Consider the following 26,691-nt stretch of genomic DNA (forward strand, 5'->3'; position numbering starts at 1 on the left):
AAAATATACACAGAAAGTCACATATGTTACACGTCATACTAGAGAAGTGATAGTTCAGTAAAGATATACACAGAAAGTCACATATGTTACACGTCATACTAGAGAAGAGATAGTTCAGTAAAGATATACACAGAAAGTCACATATGTTACACGTCATACTAGAGAAGAGATAGTTCAGTAAAGATATACACAGAAAGTCATATATGTTACACATGTCATACTAGAGAAGAGATAGTTCAGTAAAGATATACACAGAAAGTCACATATGTTACACGTCATACTAGAGAAGAGATAGTTCAGTAAAGATATACACAGAAAGTCACATATGTTACACGTCATACTAGAGAAGAGATAGTTCAGTAAAGATATACACAGAAAGTCACATATGTTACACGTCATACTAGAGAAGAGATAGTTCAGTAAAGATATACACAGAAAGTCATATATGTTACACATGTCATACTAGAGAAGAGATAGTTCAGTAAAGATATACACAGAAAGTCACATATGTTACACGTCATACTAGAGAAGTGATAGTTCAGTAAAGATATACACAGAAAGTCACATATGTTACACGTCATACTAGAGAAGAGATAGTTCAGTAAAGATATACACAGAAAGTCATACATGTTACACATGTCATACTAGAGAAGAGATAGTTCAGTAAAGATATACACAGAAAGTCACATATGTTACACGTCATACTAGAGAAGTGATAGTTCAGTAAAGATATACACAGAAAGTCACATATGTTACACGTCATACTAGAGAAGAGATAGTTCAGTAAAGATATACACAGAAAGTCACATATGTTACACGTCATACTAGAGAAGTGATATTTCAGCAGAGGTGTATGTAGGAAGTCATATATGTTACACGTCATACTAGAGAAGTGATATTTCAGTAAAGATATACACAGAAAGTCACATATGTTACACGTCATACTAGAGAAGTGATAGTTCAGTAAAGATATACACAGAAAGTCACATATGTTACACGTCATACTAGAGAAGAGATATTTCAGTAAAGATATACACAGAAAGTCACATATGTTACACGTGTCATACCAGAGAAGTGATAGTTCAGTAAAGATATACACAGAAAGTCACATATGTTACACGTCATACTAGAGAAGAGATAGTTCAGTAAAGATATACACAGGAAGTCACATATGTTACACGTCATACTAGAGAAGTGATAGTTCAGTAAAGATATACACAGAAAGTCACATATGTTACACGTCATACTAGAGAAGAGATAGTTCAGTAAAGATATACACAGAAAGTCACATATGTTACACGTCATACAGAGAAGTGATAGTTCAGTAAAGATATACACAGAAAGTCACATATGTTACACGTCATACTAGAGAAGAGATAGTTCAGTAAAGATATACACAGAAAGTCACATATGTTACACGTCATACTAGAGAAGAGATAGTTCAGTAAAGATATACACAGAAAGTCACATATGTTACACGTCATACAGAGAAGTGATAGTTCAGTAAAGATATACACAGAAAGTCACATATGTTACACGTCATACTAGAGAAGAGATAGTTCAGTAAAGATATACACAGAAAGTCACATATGTTACACGTCATACAGAGAAGTGATAGTTCAGTAAAGATATACACAGAAAGTCACATATGTTACACGTCATACTAGAGAAGAGATAGTTCAGTAAAGATATACACAGAAAGTGACATATGTTACACGTCATACTGGAGAAGTGATAGTTCAGTAAAGATATACACAGAAAGTCACATATGTTACACGTCATACTAGAGAAGTGATATTTCAGTAAAGATATACACAGAAAGTCACATATGTTACATGTCATACCAGAGAAGTGATAGTTCAGTAAAGATATACACAGAAAGTCACATATGTTACACGTCATACTAGAGAAGTGATAGTTCAGTAAAGATATACACAGAAAGTCACATATGTTACACGTCATACTAGAGAAGAGATAGTTCAGTAAAGATATACACAGAAAGTCACATATGTTACACGTCATACTAGAGAAGAGATAGTTCAGTAAAGATATACACAGAAAGTCAGATATGTTACACATGTCATACTAGAGAAGAGATAGTTCAGTAAAGATATACACAGAAAGTCACATATGTTACACGTCATACTAGAGAAGAGATAGTTCAGTAAAGATATACACAGAAAGTCACATATGTTACACGTCATACTAGAGAAGAGATAGTTCAGTAAAGATATACACAGAAAGTCACATATGTTACACGTCATACTAGAGAAGAGATAGTTCAGTAAAGATATACACAGAAAGTCATATATGTTACACATGTCATACTAGAGAAGAGATAGTTCAGTAAAGATATACACAGAAAGTCACATATGTTACACGTCATACTAGAGAAGTGATAGTTCAGTAAAGATATACACAGAAAGTCACATATGTTACACGTCATACTAGAGAAGAGATAGTTCAGTAAAGATATACACAGAAAGTCATATATGTTACACATGTCATACTAGAGAAGAGATAGTTCAGTAAAGATATACACAGAAAGTCACATATGTTACACGTCATACTAGAGAAGTGATAGTTCAGTAAAGATATACACAGAAAGTCACATATGTTACACGTCATACTAGAGAAGAGATAGTTCAGTAAAGATATACACAGAAAGTCACATATGTTACACGTCATACTAGAGAAGTGATATTTCAGCAGAGGTGTATGTAGGAAGTCATATATGTTACACGTCATACCAGAGAAGTGATATTTCAGTAAAGATATACACAGAAAGTCACATATGTTACACGTCATACTGGAGAAGTGATAGTTCAGTAAAGATATACACAGAAAGTCACATATGTTACACGTCATACTAGAGAAGTGATAGTTCAGTAAAGATATACACAGAAAGTCACATATGTTACACGTCATACTAGAGAAGAGATAGTTCAGTAAAGATATACACAGAAAGTCACATATGTTACACGTCATACTAGAGAAGTGATATTTCAGCAGAGGTGTATGTAGGAAGTCATATATGTTACACGTCATACTAGAGAAGTGATATTTCAGCAGAGGTGTATGTAGGAAGTCATATATGTTACACGTCATACTAGAGAAGTGATATTTCAGTAAAGATATACACAGAAAGTCACATATGTTACACGTCATACTGGAGAAGTGATAGTTCAGTAAAGATATACACAGAAAGTCACATATGTTACACGTCATACTAGAGAAGTGATAGTTCAGTAAAGATATACACAGAAAGTCACATATGTTACACGTCATACTAGAGAAGTGATATTTCAGTAGAGGAATATGGAGGAAGTCACATATGTTACACATGTCATACTGGAGAAGTGATAGTTCAGTAAAGATATACACAGAAAGTCACATATGTTACACGTCATACTAGAGAAGTGATAGTTCAGTAAAGATATACACAGAAAGTCACATATGTTACATGTCATACTAGAGAAGAGATAGTTCAGTAAAGATATACACAGAAAGTCACATATGTTACACGTCATACTAGAGAAGAGATATTTCAGTAAAGATATACACAGAAAGTCACATATGTTACACGTCATACTAGAGAAGTGATATTTCAGTAAAGATATACACAGAAAGTCACATATGTTACACGTCATACTAGAGAAGAGATAGTTCAGTAAAGATATACACAGAAAGTCACATATGTTACACATGTCATACTGGAGAAGTGATAGTTCAGTAAAGATATACACAGAAAGTCACATATGTTACACGTCATACTAGAGAAGAGATAGTTCAGTAAAGATATACACAGAAAGTCACATATGTTACACATGTCATACTGGAGAAGTGATAGTTCAGTAAAGATATACACAGAAAGTCACATATGTTACACATGTCATACCAGAGAAGTGATAGTTCAGTAAAGATATACACAGAAAGTCACATATGTTACACATGTCATACTGGAGAAGTGATAGTTCAGTAAAGATATACACAGAAAGTCACATATGTTACACGTGTCATACCAGAGAAGTGACAGTTCAGTAAAGATATACACAGAAAGTCACATATGTTACACGTCATACCAGAGAAGAGATAGTTCAGTAAAGATATACACAGAAAGTCACATATGTTACACGTCATACTAGAGAAGAGATATTTCAGTAAAGATATACACAGAAAGTCACATATGTTACACGTCATACTAGAGAAGAGATATTTCAGTAAAGATATACACAGAAAGTCACATATGTTACACGTGTCATACCAGAGAAGTGATAGTTCAGTAAAGATATACACAGAAAGTCACATATGTTACACATGTCATACCAGAGAAGTGATAGTTCAGTAAAGATATACACAGAAAGTCACATATGTTACACGTCATACTAGAGAAGTGATAGTTCAGTAAAGATATACACAGAAAGTCACATATGTTACACGTCATACTAGAGAAGTGATATTTCAGTAAAGATATACACAGAAAGTCACATATGTTACACGTCATACTAGAGAAGAGATAGTTCAGTAAAGATATACACAGAAAGTCACATATGTTACACGTCATACTAGAGAAGAGATATTTCAGTAAAGATATACACAGAAAGTCACATATGTTACACGTGTCATACCAGAGAAGTGATAGTTCAGTAAAGATATACACAGAAAGTCACATATGTTACACATGTCATACCAGAGAAGTGATAGTTCAGTAAAGATATACACAGAAAGTCACATATGTTACACGTCATACTAGAGAAGTGATAGTTCAGTAAAGATATACACAGAAAGTCACATATGTTACACACGTCATACTAGAGAAGTGATATTTCAGCAGAGGTGTATGTAGGAAGTCATATATGTTACACATGTCATACTGGAGAAGTGATAGTTCAGTAGAGGTACATAGAGAAAGTAACATATGCTACACATGCCATACTGGAGAAGTGATAGTTCACTAGAGGTATATGGAGGAAGTAACATATGTTACACATGTCATACTGGAGAAGTGATAGTTCAATAGAGGTACATAGAGGAAGTAACATATGTTACACATGCCATACTGGAAAAGTGATAATTCAGTAAAGGTATATGAAGGAAGTCACATACATTACACGTCATATTCGAGAAGCGATTGTTCAGTAGAGGTATATGGAGGAAGTAACATATGTTACACATGTCATATTCGAGAAGCGATTGTTCAGTAGAGGTACATAGAAAAAGTCACATACGTTACACATGTCATACTGGAGAAGTGATAGTTCAGTAGAGGTATATGGAGGAAGTCACATATGTTACACATGTCATACTCGAAAAGCGATAGTTCAGTAGAGGAATATGGAGGAAGTCACATATGTTACATGTCATACTCGAGAAGCAATAGTTCAGTAGAGGAATATGGAGGAAGTCACATATGTTACACATGTCATACTCGAAAAGCGATTGTTCAGTAGAGGAATATGGAGAAAGTCACATATGTTACACATGTCATACTCAAGATGTGTATGGAGAAAGTCACATATGTTACACATGTCATACTCGAAAAGCGATTGTTCAGTAGAGGTATATGGAGGAAGTCACATATGTTACACATGTCATACTCAAGATGTGTATGGAGGAAGTCACATATGTTACACATGTCATACTTCTATTGGCAGAGAAGTGATGCATAAAGATTTACATAAGGGAACACAGTGGAAGAATTTGATTCCAATAGAGGAGGATAATGTCTGTAGCACACTTAAAGTAACTATTTTACATACAGAGGGCAGCACTGGATGAGAATATGTAATCTTGTGAAGGGAGGTAAATAATATGTCATAAACATGCAATTTCAGACAGTATGTAAAGTTAGATCTGTGTTTTAGAAATGTCATGCTGTTATTGTTTTGTATTTCATTAAAATATTTTTTATGTATAACACAGAACTCTGTTACTTCTGTCCTTCAATCATTAACATGGTTCATGTTTATGATTTTGGAGTAAATTTAAGGACAGCACTTAAAAAATAAATATGCAAATAAGTAAACCAGTATGAAGCACCAGCTACAGTGTCACCCACCAGTTGTGGCAAACATAGAAGTCACACAGAAGAACACACTCAATGTACACAACAGAAAGCTAACTAGAAATAGCAAATATGTGCAGATTAAATTAGACCATATTCAATAGAATTATGGGAACCAGGGGATTAAAAATGTGGAATGTAGCAAGTAAATTAAAAAATCACCCAAGAAAGAACATATACAAAATACCAGTTTTTGAGGGTATTCCAAAACTGGATTTGTTAAAATGTTTTTTTCTAAACTTTACATATTTCCAATGATTCTTATAAAGTCTACCAACTGTTCTCTGTATTACAAAGTCTACCAATTGCTCTCTGTATTACAAAGTCTACCAATTGCTCTCTGTATTACAAAGTGTACCAATTGCTCTCTGTATTATAAAGTCAACCAATTGTTCTCTGTATTACAAAGTCTACCAATTGCTCTCTGTATTATAAAGTCTACCAACTGTTCTCTGTGTTACAAAGTCTACCAACTGTTCTCTGTATTACAAAGTCTACCAATTGCTCTCTGTATTACAAAGTCTACCAATTGCTCTCTGTATTATAAAGTCTACCAACTGTTCTCTGTATTGTGTAGAATGGATGATACAGATTATCAAGCATAGTGAAAGAAGAAAACCAATAACAAACAGTTGTGGTAATACATTATCTTATCAACTGTATTATGTAATACATCTGTTACACTCAACTAACTGATGGAAAATGTTCTCTCTGGACTATCAAAAAGTGTTATATTAATCTACCTGTACAACATAATTGTACCTAGGATGTGTTCCATTGTTGACTGAAATACTTGACAGAAACTTACATTGAACCACAGGAACTGTGGATTGGAATACAAAGTTAATGAAAATGGAATAACTTTAAGGCCAGGGAAGGAAGGAACAGGATTTTGTGGGTTGTGTTTCTACAAATGTTGTTAAATAAGATAATTCTATCCTCTAAGTAAGCTACTGAAAACAAAAGAGAAAGTTTTGTTGGACTGTTTATTGTGGAAATGCATCCAACAGAATGAAGAAAGAAGTAACCAATATTTCTGTATTAGTGTACACAACTCTCAAGAACACACTTACAACAGACACACGTGTAAGTGATTTTGCTGTTGGAGCAGCATTGTGATACATATAGCATGGAAAAAACAGGCAATAACGTGGTGTAGCGAAGCAATTGATTCTTAAGAAAAGAGATATTGTGCAACTCATAAAGAATAGATAGGTGTTGTTTGAGCCATGAGCAACTTTTATTAGTATATACATGGACTAAAGTTTATTATCCAGACAGATACTGGAACAGAGAAGTGATTGATACATTTTAAAAAAATCAAATAGTAACATTACTCTAGGATAAATAATTTAACATGAAGCAAGGATCTTTATGAAGCTTCACTGCATGGTAGATCACTGACTTTAATGTACTGCTTCTTTATGTTTGTAATGTTTCTAGAATGAGACTTCTGTCAGGTTTTCAACAAAAATTCTGCTATATGTACACTACTTAAATACTTTTACAGTGCTATGTCAATACATACCAAACATAAGGCCATCCAATAATATCAGTACATTCATAATATTGTTGTCTTCTCAAACTAATAATGAAATACAGTCATACTTAAAGATTTTATATCGAACATATCACTTATGTTTAACACTTTTTTCATGAACCCAATGAATATTAGTAGAGAGAGTAAACCTTCATTCACATGTGAAGAGCAGATGTGTTCAGTGGAACCATTTCTGATAGTTCATTTAAACAGAAGTTCAACTGTTGTTGACTTGAGGTTGAAGAAAACCTTTTTAACTTGGTATTGTGCTAATGAAATTTACTTAATCATGTAGTCACTGACATGTTGAGTTTACATACAAATAACTAACAATGCTTAATAACAACCTGTATATTGACCTTCCACAACTTGGCTCAGAATGTCACATTAACAAACTTTCTATTATAAAATGAGAAGCCATTGTGTCTGTAAAGTGTCTCCCAGCATTTAGGGAATTTTTACAGTCCGTATTTATTTAAAACAACACCTGCCCTTATTTCCACTAGCTGAAACCTTTTTCATATCACTATAGAGAAACAATAATCAAAATCAAAACAACAAATGGCCAAGTCTAAAAAAGGAGAAATGTACAAACTGGTTTTATTTAGGATTGGTAACACACATAAAATGTGTAAAAATACACTTATATTCTTCAAAACGATACAAAAAACAACTAATGATGCATAATTTTGTTGAAATTCTATTCATGTGCATGTTTCCATACCAGATAATAAAGATTAGCTCATTTACTTTCTGATAAGTGCACATTACCAAAATTTGGCCAGCCACAATTACACTTTATTTTATAGCAAATTATAACTTTCTATACCATTTTTGTTATTGTAAAACCATACGAACTTGTAAATTCATTAATATACACTGAGTATAAATTTAGATAATGTGTTCTCTTACAACAAATGTTACTCACTCTCCTGTTCATAATAACCTCACCTGACGAAGACCATGAGCTGTTTTCATTTCTGCAGCGTTTTCCCACTTTTCAAGTAACTGAAAAAGAAATGGGTTATTTACAAGTTTCGGAATATTTAAACACTAACCTGTATAGACAGCTGTTATTTTGACTAAGCCAAAACTTTCTGTATCAATCACTTTGAAGCATTAATTATTTATTCATTTTCAGTATCCAGAATCATTTATATAATTAATTTATTAACTAGTACCTTTCTTTAAATTTATTAAGAATAGATATGTTTACATGTAAAAATAGAAAACAAATTACAAAATAAATTCACACAAAGAATATTCTAATTATAAAAACTACTGCACAGTACTCCATGAGCATAAATATAAATGAAACATGCCATTGACCAAAGACAACAGGATACAATAAAATGAAAAGCCTCTCCTTAAAATGTCTGAAATACATCAAAATGAAAAGCCTCTCCTTAAAATGTCTGAAATACAATAAAATGAAAAGCCTCTCCTTAAAATGTCTGAAATACATCAAAATGAAAAGCCTCTCCTTAAAATGTCTGAAATACAATAAAATGAAAAGCCTCTCCTTAAAATGTCTGAAATACAATAAAATGAAAAGCCTCTCCTTAAAATGTCTGACTGAAAAAGAAAAGATTATTGACATTAAAGAAGATGCCAGCTTATATTGAACATATATCTAGTATTAACCACTACCTTTATTTCATTAAAGAAGAAGCCAGATTATATTGAACATATATCTAGTATTAACCACTACCTTTATTTCATTAAAGAAGAAGCCAGATTATATTGAACATATATCTAGTATTAAACACTTCTTTATTTCATTGAAGATGAAGCCAGATTATATTGAACATATATCTAGTGTTGACCACTACCTTTATATCATTAAAGAAGAAGCCAGCTTATATTGAACATATATCTAGTATTAACCACTACCTTTATATCATTACAGAAGAAGCCAGCTTATATTGAACATATATCTAGTATTAACCACTACCTTTATATCATTACAGAAGAAGCCAGCTTATATTGAACATATATCTAGTATTAACCACTACCTTTATTTCATTAAAGAAGAAGCCAGCTTATATTGAACATATATCTAGTATTAACCACTACCTTTATACCATTACAGAAGAAGCCAGCTTATATTGAACATAAATCTAGTATTAACCACTTCTTTATTTCATTGAAGATGAAGCCAGCTTATATTGAACATATATCTAGTGTTAACCACTACCTTTATATCATTAAAGAAGAAGCCAGCTTATATTGAACATATATTTAGTATTAACCACTACCTTTATACCATTACAGAAGAAGCCAGCTTATATTGAACATATATCTAGTATTAACCACTACCTTTATATCATTAAAGAAGAAGCCAGCTTATATTGAACATATATCTAGTATTAACCACTACCTTTATATCATTAAAGAAGAAGCCAGCTTATATTCAACATATATCTAGTATTAACCACTTCTTTATTTCATTGAAGAAGAAGCCAGCTTATATTCAACATATATCTAGTATTAACCACTTCTTTATTTCATTAAAGAAGAAGCCAGCTTATATTCAACATATATCTAGTATTAACCACTTTCTTTATTTCATTAAAGAAGAAGCCAGCTTATATTGAACATATATCTAGTATTAACCACTACCTTTATATCATTAAATAAGAAGCCAGCTTATATTGAACATATATCTAGTATTAACCACTTTCTTTATATCATTAAATAAGAAGCCAGCTTATATTGAACATATATCTAGTATTAACCACTTCTTTATTTCATTAAATAAGAAGCCAGCTTATATTCAACATATATCTAGTATTAACCACTTTCTTTATATCATTAAATAAGAAGCCAGCTTATATTGAACATATATCTAGTATTAACCACTTCTTTATTTCATTAAAGAAGAAGCCAGCTTATATTCAACATATATCTAGTATTAACCACTTCTTTATTTCATTAAAGAAGAAGCCAGCTTATATTCAACATATATCTAGTATTAACCACTTCTTTATATCATTAAATAAGAAGCCAGCTTATATTGAACATATATCTAGTATTAACCACTTCTTTATTTCATTAAAGAAGAAGCCAGCTTATATTCAACATATATCTAGTATTAACCACTTTCTTTATATCATTAAATAAGAAGCCAGCTTATATTCAACATATATCTAGTATTAACCACTTCTTTATTTCATTAAAGAAGAAGCCAGCTTATATTCAACATATATCTAGTATTAACCACTACCTTTATATCATTAAAGAAGAAGCCAGCTTATATTCAACATATATCTAGTATTAACCACTTCTTTATATCATTAAATAAGAAGCCAGCTTATATTGAACATATATCTAGTATTAACCACTACCTTTATTTCATTAAAGAAGAAGCCAGCTTATATTCAACATATATCTAGTATTAACCACTTCTTTATTTCATTAAAGAAGAAGCCAGCTTATATTCAACATATATCTAGTATTAACCACTTCTTTATTTCATTAAAGAAGAAGCCAGCTTATATTCAACATATATCTAGTATTAACCACTTCTTTATTTCATTAAAGAAGAAGCCAGCTTCTATTCAACATATATCTAGTATTAACCACTACCTTTATATCATTAAAGAAGAAGCCAGCTTATATTCAACATATATCTAGTATTAACCACTACCTTTATTTCATTAAAGAAGAAGCCAGCTTATATTGAACATATATCTAGTATTAACCACTTCTTTATTTCATTGAAGAAGAAACCAGCTTATATTGAACATATATCTAGTATTAACCACTACCTTTATTTCATTAAAGAAGAAGCCAGCTTATATTCAACATATATCTAGTATTAACCACTACCTTTATATCATTAAAGAAGAAGCCAGCTTATATTCAACATATATCTAGTATTAACCACTACCTTTATTTCATTGAAGAAGAAGCCAGCTTATATTCAACATATATCTAGTATTAACCACTACCTTTATATCATTAAAGAAGAAGCCAGCTTATATTGAACATATATCTAGTATTAACCACTACCTTTATATCATTAAAGAAGAAGCCAGCTTATATTGAACATATATCTAGTATTAACCACTACCTTTATATCATTAAAGAAGAAGCCAGCTTATATTCAACATATATCTAGTATTAACCACTTCTTTATTTCATTGAAGATGAAGCCAGCTTATATTGAACATATATCTAGTATTAACCACTACCTTTATTTCATTGAAGAAGAAGCCAGCTTATATTCAACATATATCTGGTATTAACCACTACCTTTATATCATTAAAGAAGAAGCCAGCTTATATTCAACATATATCTAGTATTAACCACTTCTTTATTTCATTGAAGATGAAGCCAGCTTATATTGAACATATATCTAGTATTAACCACTACCTTTATTTCATTGAAGATGAAGCCAGCTTATATTGAACATATATCTAGTATTAACCACTACCTTTATATCATTAAAGAAGAAGCCAGCTTATATTGAACATATATCTAGTATTAACCACTACCTTTATATCATTAAAGAAGAAGCCAGCTTATATTGAACATATATCTAGTATTAACCACTACCTTTATATCATTAAAGAAGAAGCCAGCTTATATTGAACATATATCTAGTATTAACCACTACCTTTATATCATTAAAGAAGAAGCCAGCTTATATTCAACATATATCTAGTATTAACCACTTCTTTATTTCATTGAAGATGAAGCCAGCTTATATTGAACATATATCTAGTATTAACCACTACCTTTATTTCATTGAAGAAGAAGCCAGCTTATATTGAACATATATCTGGTATTAACCACTACCTTTATATCATTAAATAAGAAGCCAGCTTATATTGAACACATATCTAGTATTAACCACTTCTTTATTTCATTGAAGATGAAGCCAGCTTATATTGAACATATATCTAGTATTAACCACTACCTTTATTTCATTGAAGATGAAGCCAGCTTATATTGAACATATATCTGGTATTAACCACTACCTTTATATCATTAAAGAAGAAGCCAGCTTATATTCAACATATATCTAGTATTAACCACTTCTTTATTTCATTGAAGATGAAGCCAGCTTATATTGAACATATATCTAGTATTAACCACTACCTTTATTTCATTGAAGATGAAGCCAGCTTATATTGAACATATATCTGGTATTAACCACTACCTTTATATCATTAAAGAAGAAGCCAGCTTATATTGAACATATATCTAGTATTAACCACTTCTTTATTTCATTGAAGATGAAGCCAGCTTATATTGAACATATATCTAGTATTAACCACTACCTTTATATCATTAAAGAAGAAGCCAGCTTATATTCAACATATATCTAGTATTAACCACTTCTTTATTTCATTGAAGAAGAAGCCAGCTTATATTGAACATATATCTAGTATTAACCACTACCTTTATATCATTAAAGAAGAAGCCAGCTTATATTGAACATATATCTAGTATTAACCACTACCTTTATATCATTAAAGAAGAAGCCAGCTTATATTCAACATATATCTAGTATTAACCACTTCTTTATTTCATTGAAGATGAAGCCAGCTTATATTGAACATATATCTAGTATTAACCACTTCTTTATATCATTAAAGAAGAAGCCAGCTTATATTCAACATATATCTAGTATTAACCACTTCTTTATTTCATTGAAGATGAAGCCAGCTTATATTGAACATATATCTAGTATTAACCACTACCTTTATTTCATTGAAGAAGAAGCCAGCTTATATTGAACATATATCTAGTATTAACCACTACCTTTATATCATTAAAGAAGAAGCCAGCTTATATTGAACATATATCTAGTATTAACCACTACCTTTATATGATTAAAGAAGAAGCCAGCTTATATTGAACATATATCTAGTATTAACCACTACCTTTATATCATTAAAGAAGAAGCCAGCTTATATTCAACATATATCTAGTATTAACCACTTCTTTATTTCATTAAAGAAGAAGCCAGCTTATATTGAACATATATCTAGTATTAACCACTACCTTTATTTCATTAAAGAAGAAGCCAGCTTATATTCAACATATATCTAGTATTAACCACTTCTTTATTTCATTGAAGATGAAGCCAGCTTATATTGAACATATATCTAGTATTAACCACTACCTTTATATCATTAAAGAAGAAGCCAGCTTATATTCAACATATATCTAGTATTAACCACTTCTTTATTTCATTGAAGAAGAAGCCAGCTTATATTCAACATATATCTAGTATTAACCACTACCTTTATATCATTAAAGAAGAAGCCAGCTTATATTGAACATATATCTAGTATTAACCACTACCTTTATATCATTAAAGAAGAAGCCAGCTTATATTGAACATATATCTAGTATTAACCACTACCTTTATATCATTAAAGAAGAAGCCAGCTTATATTCAACATATATCTAGTATTAACCACTTCTTTATTTCATTGAAGATGAAGCCAGCTTATATTGAACATATATCTAGTATTAACCACTTCTTTATATCATTAAAGAAGAAGCCAGCTTATATTCAACATATATCTAGTATTAACCACTTCTTTATTTCATTGAAGATGAAGCCAGCTTATATTGAACATATATCTAGTATTAACCACTACCTTTATATCATTAAAGAAGAAGCCAGCTTATATTGAACATATATCTAGTATTAACCACTACCTTTATATCATTAAAGAAGAAGCCAGCTTATATTGAACATATATCTAGTATTAACCACTACCTTTATATCATTAAAGAAGAAGCCAGCTTATATTGAACATATATCTAGTATTAACCACTACCTTTATATCATTAAAGAAGAAGCCAGCTTATATTCAACATATATCTAGTATTAACCACTTCTTTATTTCATTGAAGATGAAGCCAGCTTATATTGAACATATATCTAGTATTAACCACTACCTTTATTTCATTGAAGAAGAAGCCAGCTTATATTCAACATATATCTAGTATTAACAACTACCTTTATATCATTAAATAAGAAGCCAGCTTATATTCAACATATATCTAGTATTAACCACTTCTTTATTTCATTGAAGATGAAGCCAGCTTATATTGAACATATATCTAGTATTAACCACTACCTTTATATCATTAAAGAAGAAGCCAGCTTATATTGAACATATATCTAGTATTAACCACTACCTTTATATCATTAAAGAAGAAGCCAGCTTATATTCAACATATATCTAGTATTAACCACTTCTTTATTTCATTAAAGAAGAAGCCAGCTTATATTGAACATATATCTAGTATTAACCACTACCTTTATTTCATTAAAGAAGAAGCCAGCTTATATTCAACATATATCTAGTATTAACCACTTCTTTATTTCATTGAAGATGAAGCCAGCTTATATTGAACATATATCTAGTATTAACCACTTCTTTATTTCATTAAAGAAGAAGCCAGCTTATATTCAACATATATCTAGTATTAACCACTACCTTTATATCATTAAATAAGAAGCCAGCTTATATTCAACATATATCTAGTATTAACCACTTCTTTATTTCATTGAAGAAGAAGCCAGCTTATATTGAACATATATCTAGTATTAACCACTTCTTTATTTCATTGAAGAAGAAACCAGCTTATATTGAACATATATCTAGTATTAACCACTACCTTTATTTCATTAAAGAAGAAGCCAGCTTATATTGAACATATATCTAGTATTAACCACTTCTTTATATCATTAAAGATGAAGCCAGCTTATATTCAACATATATCTAGTATTAACCACTTCTTTATTTCATTGAAGATGAAGCCAGCTTATATTGAACATATATCTAGTATTAACCACTTCTTTATTTCATTGAAGATGAAGCCAGCTTATATTGAACATATATCTAGTATTAACCACTTCTTTATTTCATTGAAGATGAAGCCAGCTTATATTGAACATATATCTAGTATTAACCACTACCTTTATTTCATTAAAGAAGAAGCCAGCTTATATTCAACATATATCTAGTATTAACCACTACCTTTATTTCATTGAAGAAGAAGCCAGCTTATATTCAACATATATCTAGTATTAACCACTACCTTTATTTCATTAAAGAAGAAGCCAGCTTATATTGAACATATATCTAGTATTAACCACTACCTTTATATCATTAAATAAGAAGCCAGCTTATATTGAACATATATCTAGTATTAACCACTACCTTTATTTCATTAAAGAAGAAGCCAGCTTATATTGAACATATATCTAGTATTAACCACTTCTTTATTTCATTGAAGAAGAAGCCAGCTTATATTCAACATATATCTAGTATTAACCACTACCTTTATATCATTAAATAAGAAGCCAGCTTATATTCAACATATATCTAGTATTAACCACTTCTTTATTTCATTGAAGAAGAAGCCAGCTTATATTGAACATATATCTAGTATTAACCACTACCTTTATATCATTAAATAAGAAGCCAGCTTATATTGAACATATATCTAGTATTAACCACTTCTTTATTTCATTAAAGAAGAAGCCAGCTTATATTGAACATATATCTAGTATTAACCACTTCTTTATTTCATTAAAGAAGAAGCCAGCTTATATTGAACATATATCTAGTATTAACCACTTTCTTTATATCATTAATGAAGAAGCCAGCTTATATTCAACATATATCTAGTATTAACCACTACCTTTATATCATTAAATAAGAAGCCAGCTTATATTCAACATATATCTAGTATTCACCACTTTCTTTATTTCATTAAAGAAGAAGCCAGCTTATATTGAACATATATCTAGTATTAACCACTACCTTTATATCATTAAATAAGAAGCCAGCTTATATTCAACATATATCTAGTATTAACCACTTTCTTTATTTCATTAAAGAAGAAGCCAGCTTATATTCAACATATATCTAGTATTAACCACTTTCTTTATTTCATTAAAGAAGAAGCCAGCTTATATTCAACATATATCTAGTATTAACCACTACCTTTATATCATTAAATAAGAAGCCAGCTTATATTCAACATATATCTAGTATTAACCACTTCTTTATTTCATTGAAGAAGAAGCCAGCTTATATTCAACATATATCTAGTATTAACCACTACCTTTATTTCATTAAAGAAGAAGCCAGCTTATATTCAACATATATCTAGTATTAACCACTACCTTTATATCATTAATGAAGAAGCCAGCTTATATTGAACATATATCTAGTATTAACCACTACCTTTATATCATTAATGAAGAAGCCAGCTTATATTGAACATATATCTAGTATTAACCACTACCTTTATATCATTAAATAAGAAGCCAGCTTATATTCAACATATATCTAGTATTAACCACTACCTTTATATCATTAAATAAGAAGCCAGCTTATATTCAACATATATCTAGTATTAGCCACTTTCTTTATATCATTAATGAAGAAGCCTGCTTATATTCAACATATATCTAGTATTAACCACTTCTTTATTTCATTAAATAAGAAGCCGGCTTATATTCAACATATATCTAGTATTAACCACTACCTTTATATCATTAAAGAAGAAGCCAGCTTATATTCAACATATATCTAGTATTAACCACTTTCTTTATTTCATTAAAGATGCCAGCTTATATTGAACATATATCTAGTATTAACCACTACCTTTATTTCATTAAATAAGAAGCCAGCTTATATTGAACACATATCTAGTATTAACCACTTCTTTATATCATTAAATAAGAAGCCAGCTTATATTGAACATATATCTAGTATTAACCACTACCTTTATATCATTACAGAAGAAGCCAGCTTATATTGAACATATATCTAGTATTAACCACTACCTTTATATCATTAAAGAAGAAGCCAGCTTATATTGAACATATATCTAGTATTAACCACTTCTTTATATCATTGAAGAAGAAGCCAGCTTATATTCAACATATATCTAGTATTAACCACTTTCTTTATATCATTAAAGAAGAAGCCAGCTTATATTGAACACATATCTAGTATTAACCACTACCTTTATATCATTAATGAAGAAGCCAGCTTATATTGAACAAATATCTAGTATTAACCACTACCTTTATATCATTAAAGAAGAAGCCAGCTTATATTGAACATATATCTAGTATTAACCACTACCTTTATATCATTAAATAAGATGCCTGCTTATATTCAACATATATCTAGTATTAACCACTACCTTTATATCATTAAATAAGAAGCCAGCTTATATTCAACATATATCTAGTATTAGCCACTTTCTTTATATCATTAATGAAGAAGCCAGCTTATATTCAACATATATCTAGTATTAACCACTTCTTTATTTCATTAAATAAGAAGCCAGCTTATATTGAACATATATCTAGTATTAACCACTTCTTTATTTCATTAAAGAAGAAGCCAGCTTATATTGAACATATATCTAGTATTAACCACTACCTTTATTTCATTAAATAAGAAGCCAGCTTATATTGAACACATATCTAGTATTAACCACTTCTTTATATCATTAAATAAGAAGCCAGCTTATATTGAACATATATCTAGTATTAACCACTACCTTTATATCATTACAGAAGAAGCCAGCTTATATTGAACATATATCTAGTATTAACCACTACCTTTATATCATTAAAGAAGAAGCCAGCTTATATTGAACATATATCTAGTATTAACCACTACCTTTATATCATTAAAGAAGAAGCCAGCTTATATTGAACATATATCTAGTATTAACCACTACCTTTATATCATTAAAGAAGAAGCCAGCTTATATTCAACATATATCTAGTATTAACCACTTCTTTATATCATTGAAGAAGAAGCCAGCTTATATTCAACATATATCTAGTATTAACCACTTTCTTTATATCATTAAAGAAGAAGCCAGCTTATATTGAACATATATCAAGTGTTGACAACTTCCTTTATTTCATTTATGTATTTCTTCATTATTATTAGTTAGACATTAATTACTAACTAGTTTAGGTCCAATGTTTAAGCTATTAATTTGTCTTCAGGGAAGTCAATCCTCACAAGAACTATTTTACTGGTACTTAGGATTCAATCTCTGGTATTCTTTACAGATGTCTGGTACATCCTACACTCTACTGGGTCATTAGAACTAAATAAACCAATAATGATTTCAAGAAAATATCCATTCATATGTTTTACTGCTAAACTAGGTCGTTTTAGTTAACTGGAGGCAGGACTATTCTTTAAACTTTCTTTAGCTCATGTGTGGCTCATACCAATTAATCACATGGCATTCTTCTATGACATAATGGAATATTACAGACAGATTGGTAAAACCATGTCTTGTAGACCTTTCATGATCAGGAATTCAATTACAAACATTATTCACATTGTATGTTGTAACTGGATCTTTAGGTTATTTGATGTATGATATTTCTGATAGTGTATGTTGTAACTGGATCTTTAGGTTAGTTGATGTATGATATTTCTGTAAGTGTATGTTGTAACTGGATCTTCAGGTTGTTTGATGTACAATACTTCTGATAGTGTTTGTTGTAACTGGGTCTTTAGGTTGTTTGATGTATGATACTTCTGACAGTGTTTGTTGTAACTGGGTCTTTACGTTGTGTGATGTATGATACTTCTGATAGTGTATGTTGTAACTGGATCTTTAGGTTGTTTGATGTATGATACTTCTGATAGTGTTTGTTGTAACTGGATCTTTAGGTTGTTTGATGTATCATACTTCTGATAGTGCATGTTGTAACTGGATCTTCAGGTTGTTTGATGTACAATACTTCTGATAGTGTATGCTGTAACTGGGTCTTCAGGCTGTTTGATGTATCATACTTCTGACAGTGTTTGTTGTAACTGGATCTTTAGGTTGTTTGATGTATCATACTTCTGATAGTGCATGTTGTAACTGGATCTTCAGGTTGTTTGATGTACAATACTTCTGATAGTGTATGTTGTAACTGGGTCTTCAGGTTGTTTGATGTATGATACTTCTGATAGCGTATGTTGTAACTGGATATTTACGTTGTTTGATGTATGATACTTCTGATAGTGTATGTTGTAACTGGATCTTCAGGTTGTTTGATGTACAATACTTCTGATAGTGTATGTTGTAACTGGGTCTTCAGGCTGTTTGATGTATGATACTTCTGATAGTATTTGTTGTAACTGGATATTTATGTTGTTTGATGTATGATACTTCTGATAGTGTATGTTGTAACTGGATCTTCAGGTTGTTTGATGTACAATACTTCTGATAGTGTATGTTGTAACTGGGTCTTCAGGCTGTTTGATGTATGATACTTCTGATAGTGTATGTTGTAACTGGGTCTTTAGGTTGTTTGATGTATGATACTTCTGATAGTATTTGTTGTAACTGGATATTTATGTTGTTTGATGTATGATACTTCTAATAGTGTATGTTGTAACTGGGTCTTTAGGTTGTTTAATGTATGATACTTCTGATAGTGTATGTTGTAACTGGGTCTTTTGGTTGTCTGATGTATGATACTTCTGATAGTGTATGTTGTAACTGGATCTTTAGGTTGTTTAATGTATGATACTTCTGATAGCGTATGTTGTAACTGGGTCTTTAGGTTGTTTAGTGTATGATACTGCTGATAGTGTTGTCATGTGACTGCTTAATATTGCTGTTATTTACATATTCTTTGTTTTTAGAGAAAGACCTTTGACATAGAGGAATGTAACTGTATATTCATTTTTGTTCCTATTTATTCTCAACTTTTAACTTTTTTTTATATTCTACTCTATTAAATGTCTTGGGTATCCACTGTTGAAGACAGTTGGAGTGATGTGTTTTTATTCCATCTTCTTACCTTCTTTGGTATTACAAACCTCATTCATTCAGGAAGTTAGGCAGTCTATACAGCTGTTTCTACAATGTTGTGGTAGTTTGATTTATAGTGAAGATACTTACTGTGGGATTCCTATAAATTAATGTGGTTTGAGTTCTGTGTTTGAGTATATAAAATGTCAAAAATGTTACCCTTTAGTTTTTCCACTGTGAATTACATAGCAGGTTGTTCATGAATTGTGAAACTCATCAGTAGTGTGTGGCCACATTACAAAAGTATTATTAATATACCTGAACCAAACATTGTGACGCAGAGAACTTTGTTTGAAAACATGAATGTGAAACATTTCATGGAGAAGTAGGCCTTCTTGTGTTAGTAGCATTTCAAAAAAGATTGTGTGTTCAGAAAAGGTTTTATTACTGTTTCTTATGACTCCTCTCCTAACACCTTTGATATTTATTGAAATGATTAACATTGAGAATCTTGTATTGTTGATAAACGTTTATACCTAGTCCTGTCCAGAAACACGTTTATACCTAATTCTGGCCAGAAACACGTTTATACCTAGTCCTGGTCAGAAACACATTTATACCTAGTCCTGTCCAGAAACACGTTTATACCAGGTACTGGCCAGAAACACGTTTATACCTAATCCTGGACAGAAAAGTTTCATGTTGGATTTCTCTTATATATTTTGTTCAACTCTTGTGTTAGCAGTGTTTTGATTGATTTAGTGTTTTGATTGATTTAGTGTTTTGTGGTACAAAGCAGCGAGGCTATCTGCACCAGACATTCGGTAAAAATGTAAAAAAACAAAAACAAAAAATAAATAAATAAATGTAGTAATAGACATAAATGGAAATGAAGGTAAAACAAAAAAGTATGAAACCAATGTTGACACCTAGTCTACAATGTTAAGGTAGAAGGCAGAGTATAAGAAGTTGTAAGGTATTTACTCTAGCAAAAAGGTAATGATCATAACACGCCAGGAAGACTAACAGGTAAGTTCAAGAACCAACGTCAATCACCTGAAGTTGGTCTTTCCAGTCCTGGTTCTGGGTTATGTGTCATAGCAACCAGTATCAAAATGTAAAAGAATAGAAGTTTTAAAAGATACATAGCAAAATTGTAACAATGAGTAGCCAAATGTCCAGCAAAAAGATAAAGTCAAGTAAATGGAGTAAAATTTGTAAAAGTAATTGAAGATAAAAGCAAAACGGCAATTAAAACAGAAAATGGCGTAAAAACCAATGTTGACATTCAGTCAACAAAGTTGTAAAGGACTACCTGTAGCAGAATGGTAATAATCATAACCCGCCAGGAAGACTAACAGGTAAGTATAAAAACCACCGTCAGTCACCTAAAGTTGGTCTTTCCAGTCCTGGTTCCGGGTTATGAGTCAATATGGCCAGTACTAAAAAGTAAAGTAGTAAAAGTGTGAAATGATATGCAGCAAAAGTATAATAACAACTCGCCAGGATGACTAACGAGCAGTTCAAACGGATAGTTCAAACAGTGGCGTTAGTCACCTGAAGTTGGTCTTTCCAGTCCTGGTGTCGAGTTATTTAATGTTCTGGCCATTGTCCAATGTCAAATTGAATGAGAGAGATTAAAACTGTAAAAAAGGAAACACAATTAAAAAGGTGTAATGAATAAATATGCAACACTTAAATGAGATTAAAAAGATTAATGGCCATTAAAAAATTAAAAACATTATCAAGGTGGACAGAGTCACCATCACCGATAACTCTGTCCAATCTAACAGACTGACCCTGGGAAAAAATATGTTTAAAATATTGCCGTCGTTGAGAATTGTAACGATGGCAAGAAAGTAAAACGTGGCTGATAGTGATTTGAGTGTTACATAAACTACACATTGGTGCATCAGTTCCAGATAAAAGAAAATGATGAGTTAAAAAACAGTAACCAATGCATAGCCTAGTGAGAACAACTTCCTACTTCCGAACTTTACGGAAGCTAGATGGCCAAAGTCCAATTTTGGGTTTGATTTGAAAAAAGTTTGTTGTCGCGTTGCTCACTCCAAGTGGACTGCCAGCTGGCACGGAGCTGAGCCTTGAAGACAATGCCATAGTCCATGTACGGAATAGGCATAGGAGTGATGGTGCTGAAGCAGACATATTTAGGTGCCATGTCTGCAAGCTCGTTCCCGCGAATACCAACATGGCCTGGTATCCAGAAAAACTGGATTGAAGTAGCTGCTAATGAGAAATGGGCCAGTCGGTTTCGAATATCAGCGAGAATAGGATGTGAGCTAACGTGTAGCGATTCCAAGGCAAGTATAGAACTAAGTAAATCAGTATAAATAGTGCAGTTGGAGTACTGCTCAGCTGCAATATGATCCAGGGCAAGAGATATGGCATACAGTTCAGCAGTGAACACAGAAGCTGTAGAAGGGATTCTGCGCGCAACTACTGACCCATAGCAAACCATAGCAGAGCCCACTGAATTACCTGATTTGGAACCATCTGTATAAATGGGAACTGAATGATTGTTTGAAAGATATTCATTGAATAAAAGATGGTACTTCCAATCTGGAGTATCTGCCTTTTTTAGGTGACTGAAAGAAAGGTCACATTTGGGGGCTGTAATAAGCCATGGTGGGATGGGCCGACCTGTGGAATCTGCAATGTTATCCAAGGACAGACCCAATTCATCCAATTGCGCCCGGATGCGAAGGCCAAACGGAGCAATGACAGATCGTCTGTTCTGAAAAAGTACTGCCCACCGAGGAAGGAAAACACATTTCCAGGTGGGATGCTTTGGTAAGGAATGAAGTTTCGGAAGTATATTGTAAAGATAGTTGCAAACGGTGAAGGTGTAGAGAAAGTTCATGAGATTCAATGTATATACATTGAACTGGAGAGGTACGGAAAGCCCCAGTGCAGAGTCAAAGTCCTTGGTGATGAATGGGGTCCAGCATCTTTAAGGCCGAGGGTCTGGCAGAGCCATAGACCATTGATCCATAATCGAGTTTCGATCTAATAAGAGCACGATATACCTTTAACATTGAACAGCGATCTACCCCCCAACTGGTAGAAGAGAGAACATTGTGCATTTGACCCGAAGCTGCTTTAAGTGTGGTATAAAGGTCAGTTTACGATCAAAGATAAGCCCCAAGAGCTTGGTCTCCGGGACCACTGGCAGCAAAACTTCACCGATATGAAGTTCAGGATCAGGGTGAATATCCCGTCGATGGCAAAAGTGCATGCATACAGTTTTGGAGAGAGAGAAATTAAAGCCGTTCACCAGAGTCCACGTCCGTACACAATTGAGGGCAGTTTGTAGTTGCCACTCAATATATCTCATGTTTGACGACTGACATAAGATGTGAAAGTCGTCGACATACAGCCCATTCGCAACAGTGAGAGGGAGTTGTTCAGTGATGGCATTTTTCTTTATACTGAAGAGTGTAACACTCACTACACAGCCTTGAGGGACTCCAAGTTCCTGTACAAAAGAACGGGGAAAGTGTCGAACCCACACGAACTTGGAATCTCCTGTCCATTAAAAAAATGTTAATAAACATGGGTAGATGGCCACGTAACCCATATGTATGGAGGTCTCGCAAAACGCCATACCTCCATGTTGTGTCGTAAGCCTTCTCTATGTCAAAGAATATTGATACAAGATGTTGGCGGTTGAGAAAGGCTTCTCTGATAGATGTTTCAAGACGAATTAGGTGGTCTGTGGTGGAGTGCTGTCGACGGAACCCACACTGGGTGGGCGAGAGGAGGTTGTTTGATTCAAGGAACCAAACAAGACGAGCATTAACCATCCTTTCTAATGTCTTACAGAGACAGCTCGTCAAAGCAATTAAACGGTAGTTTGAAGGAATCTTGGGATCTTTCCCTGGCTTAGAGAAAGGTAAAATAATAGCCTGGCGCCAGGCATCAGGAAAAATATTCTCCTGCCAGATCCAGTTGAAAACAATCAGAAGGACATCAAGAGAAGCAGGAGATAGATGGTGCAGCATGTCATAATGAATATCATCAGGTCCAACAGACGTACTGGCAGACCGATGAAGGGCCATTTTTAGTTCCACCAGGGTAAAGGGACAATTATAGTCAAAGAAACAGTCAGTTCGAAAGGAAAGAGGTGATCGCTCTGCCCGAGTCTTGATGGCCAGGAAGGTGGAGGAACAAGCAGAAGTGCTAGATACCCGGCAAAAGCTTTCACTTAGAGTATTAGCGATGTTTCGAACATCAGTCACCTCCTGACCATCAGAGAGTAAGATCAAGTGGGGGGACAGAATTGTAGTGCCCATTAACCTTTCGAATCTTGTCCCATATGATCTTGGAACTGGTGGTAGAAGATATGCTGGTTCTGAACTTAATCCAAGATTCCTTCTGGCTTTGACGTCTTACCCACCTAGCATGTGCACGGGTCCGTTGGAAAGCAACCCGGTTTGAAAGTGGGATATCTACGAAAAGTATTCCAGGCCCGCTTTTGAGCCTTCTGTGCTAAGTGGCAAGCAGGATTCCACCACGGACGAGGATATCGTGGAAATCGTGTCGAGGTTTTAGGAATACACTGAGCAGCTGCATGTGTAATACAGTCAGTTACCGCTGCTACACAGTCGTTTATTGATGGCTGATTTACGATGGCAGGATCAAGTTCTGCTAGAGCAGTGAAAGTGGACCAGTCTGCCTGATCCAGCTTCCACCGGGGCACGTGGATAGGGTGGCATCGACCACGGCCAGTCTCTCTCAAAAGGATCGGAAAATGATCACTGCCTAGTGGATTACTGTCAACCCTCCATGAAAAATGGGAGAATAATGAAGGGGAGCAAACTGAGAGATCAATAGCGGTAAAGGACTGACTAGGTGCATGAAAGTAAGTGGAAAAAACCAGTATTGAAAAGAGAAAGATTGTGATCAGAGAGCATCCGCTCTACAGATCGGCCCCTCTCATCAATAATAGCACTTCCCCAGAGGGGATGATGTCCATTAAAATCCCCTAGAATTAGAAATAGAGATGGCAACTGTTCAACGAGAGCATCAAGATCTAATTGATCATATGTCTCCCCAGGGGACAGGTACAGAGAACAAACAGTGATGGTATGACCCAAGGAAACACGGATGGCTACAGCCTCCAAGAGTGTGTTGAGTGACAAAGACCGGGTGGGCACGTGTTGATCAACCAACAGTGCCACCCCTCCATGTACTCGACCATCACACAACCTGTCATTTCTGTACAGAGAAAACTGCCGAATGGAGACAGTATCAGCAGTTTTGAGAAATGTTTCTTGTAAAGAAAGACAAACAGGATGGTAGGAAGCAATCAGCGTTTTGATATCATCCAGATTAGAACATAAACCTTGACAGTTCCATTGTATCAAGGTGGCCATTTTTAAGAACGGGTAGGTGAAGTGGCTGGAGAACCCTTCGGTTTACGACCACGTCTTTTTTCTTTACTCTCTTTAGTCGGAGGAGGTCTATCAACCTCCATGGATCCTGCTCTTGGTCGGGTGGGCAGGTTTTTTGTTATTGGAAGGGGAACCCAGTGACTGAGGACACGAACGAATAATTGTTTTGTCTCTTGTGGTGGGAGAAAAAGATGTATCAGAAGAAATGCCTGTATTTGAAACTGAAGGACGTGGATCTTGAGGCTTGTTGGAAGGTATGGGAGGAACAGAGATGGGTGTGGAAGTCGATTCATCAACCTTTTTAACCACGGAGGTCAAAAGGCTTTTCATTTGTTTTGAAAACGATTCTCTTGGAGGCACAGAGAGATCTGTCTGCACTCCCACTGTAGTTGTGGAATGAAGTGCAGCAGCATATGTCCGAGATGGAGTTGTGGACAGCAATTTCCGAGCCTCAGGATAACTAATGTTATGTGTCGTTTTCAAATGCTGCACCTCTTTTTCCTCCAACCATTTTGGGCAAGAATGAAAGTAAGAGGGGTGAGAACCATTGCAGTTTACGCAATGTGGGTTCATGTCACAGTCATAGGCATCGTGGTCCTTCCCTCCACAACGAGCACATGTCAGGGAACCACGACAAGATGTCTTTGAGTGGCCGAATCTCTGACATTGGAAACATCGAAGAGGGTTTGGTATGTATGGCCGAACCCTGCAAATGAGATAGCCTGCCTTGATGGTGGCAGGTGCACGTGGTGAAGTAAATGTTAAAACGAGGGTATTTGTTGGCAGTGTAACTCCATCTTTGCGAGTGGAGATGCGCCTCACTGCAGAAACTCCTTGAGTGGAGAGACCAGCGAGAATCTCTGACTCGGGAACGTTCTTCAAATCCCTTTCAACA

General features: G+C 33.3%; 1 protein-coding gene across 2 annotated transcripts in view; it reads right to left on the minus strand.

The window, feature by feature from the left end:
- The window catches only part of LOC143246776 (dynein regulatory complex protein 1), a 99,942-nt gene that overhangs the window by 56,216 nt on the left and 17,035 nt on the right, over positions 1 to 26,691 (minus strand). For both annotated transcript variants that reach the window (XM_076493920.1, XM_076493921.1), the window contains exon 5: positions 8,556 to 8,612. In XM_076493920.1, the coding sequence (XP_076350035.1) occupies positions 8,556 to 8,612 (57 nt within the window). The remainder of the gene's footprint in view (positions 1 to 8,555; positions 8,613 to 26,691) is intronic.

Source organism: Tachypleus tridentatus, chromosome 3 (genome assembly GCF_004210375.1).
Source record: "Tachypleus tridentatus isolate NWPU-2018 chromosome 3, ASM421037v1, whole genome shotgun sequence".
Lineage (NCBI taxonomy): Eukaryota > Metazoa > Arthropoda > Merostomata > Xiphosura > Limulidae > Tachypleus > Tachypleus tridentatus.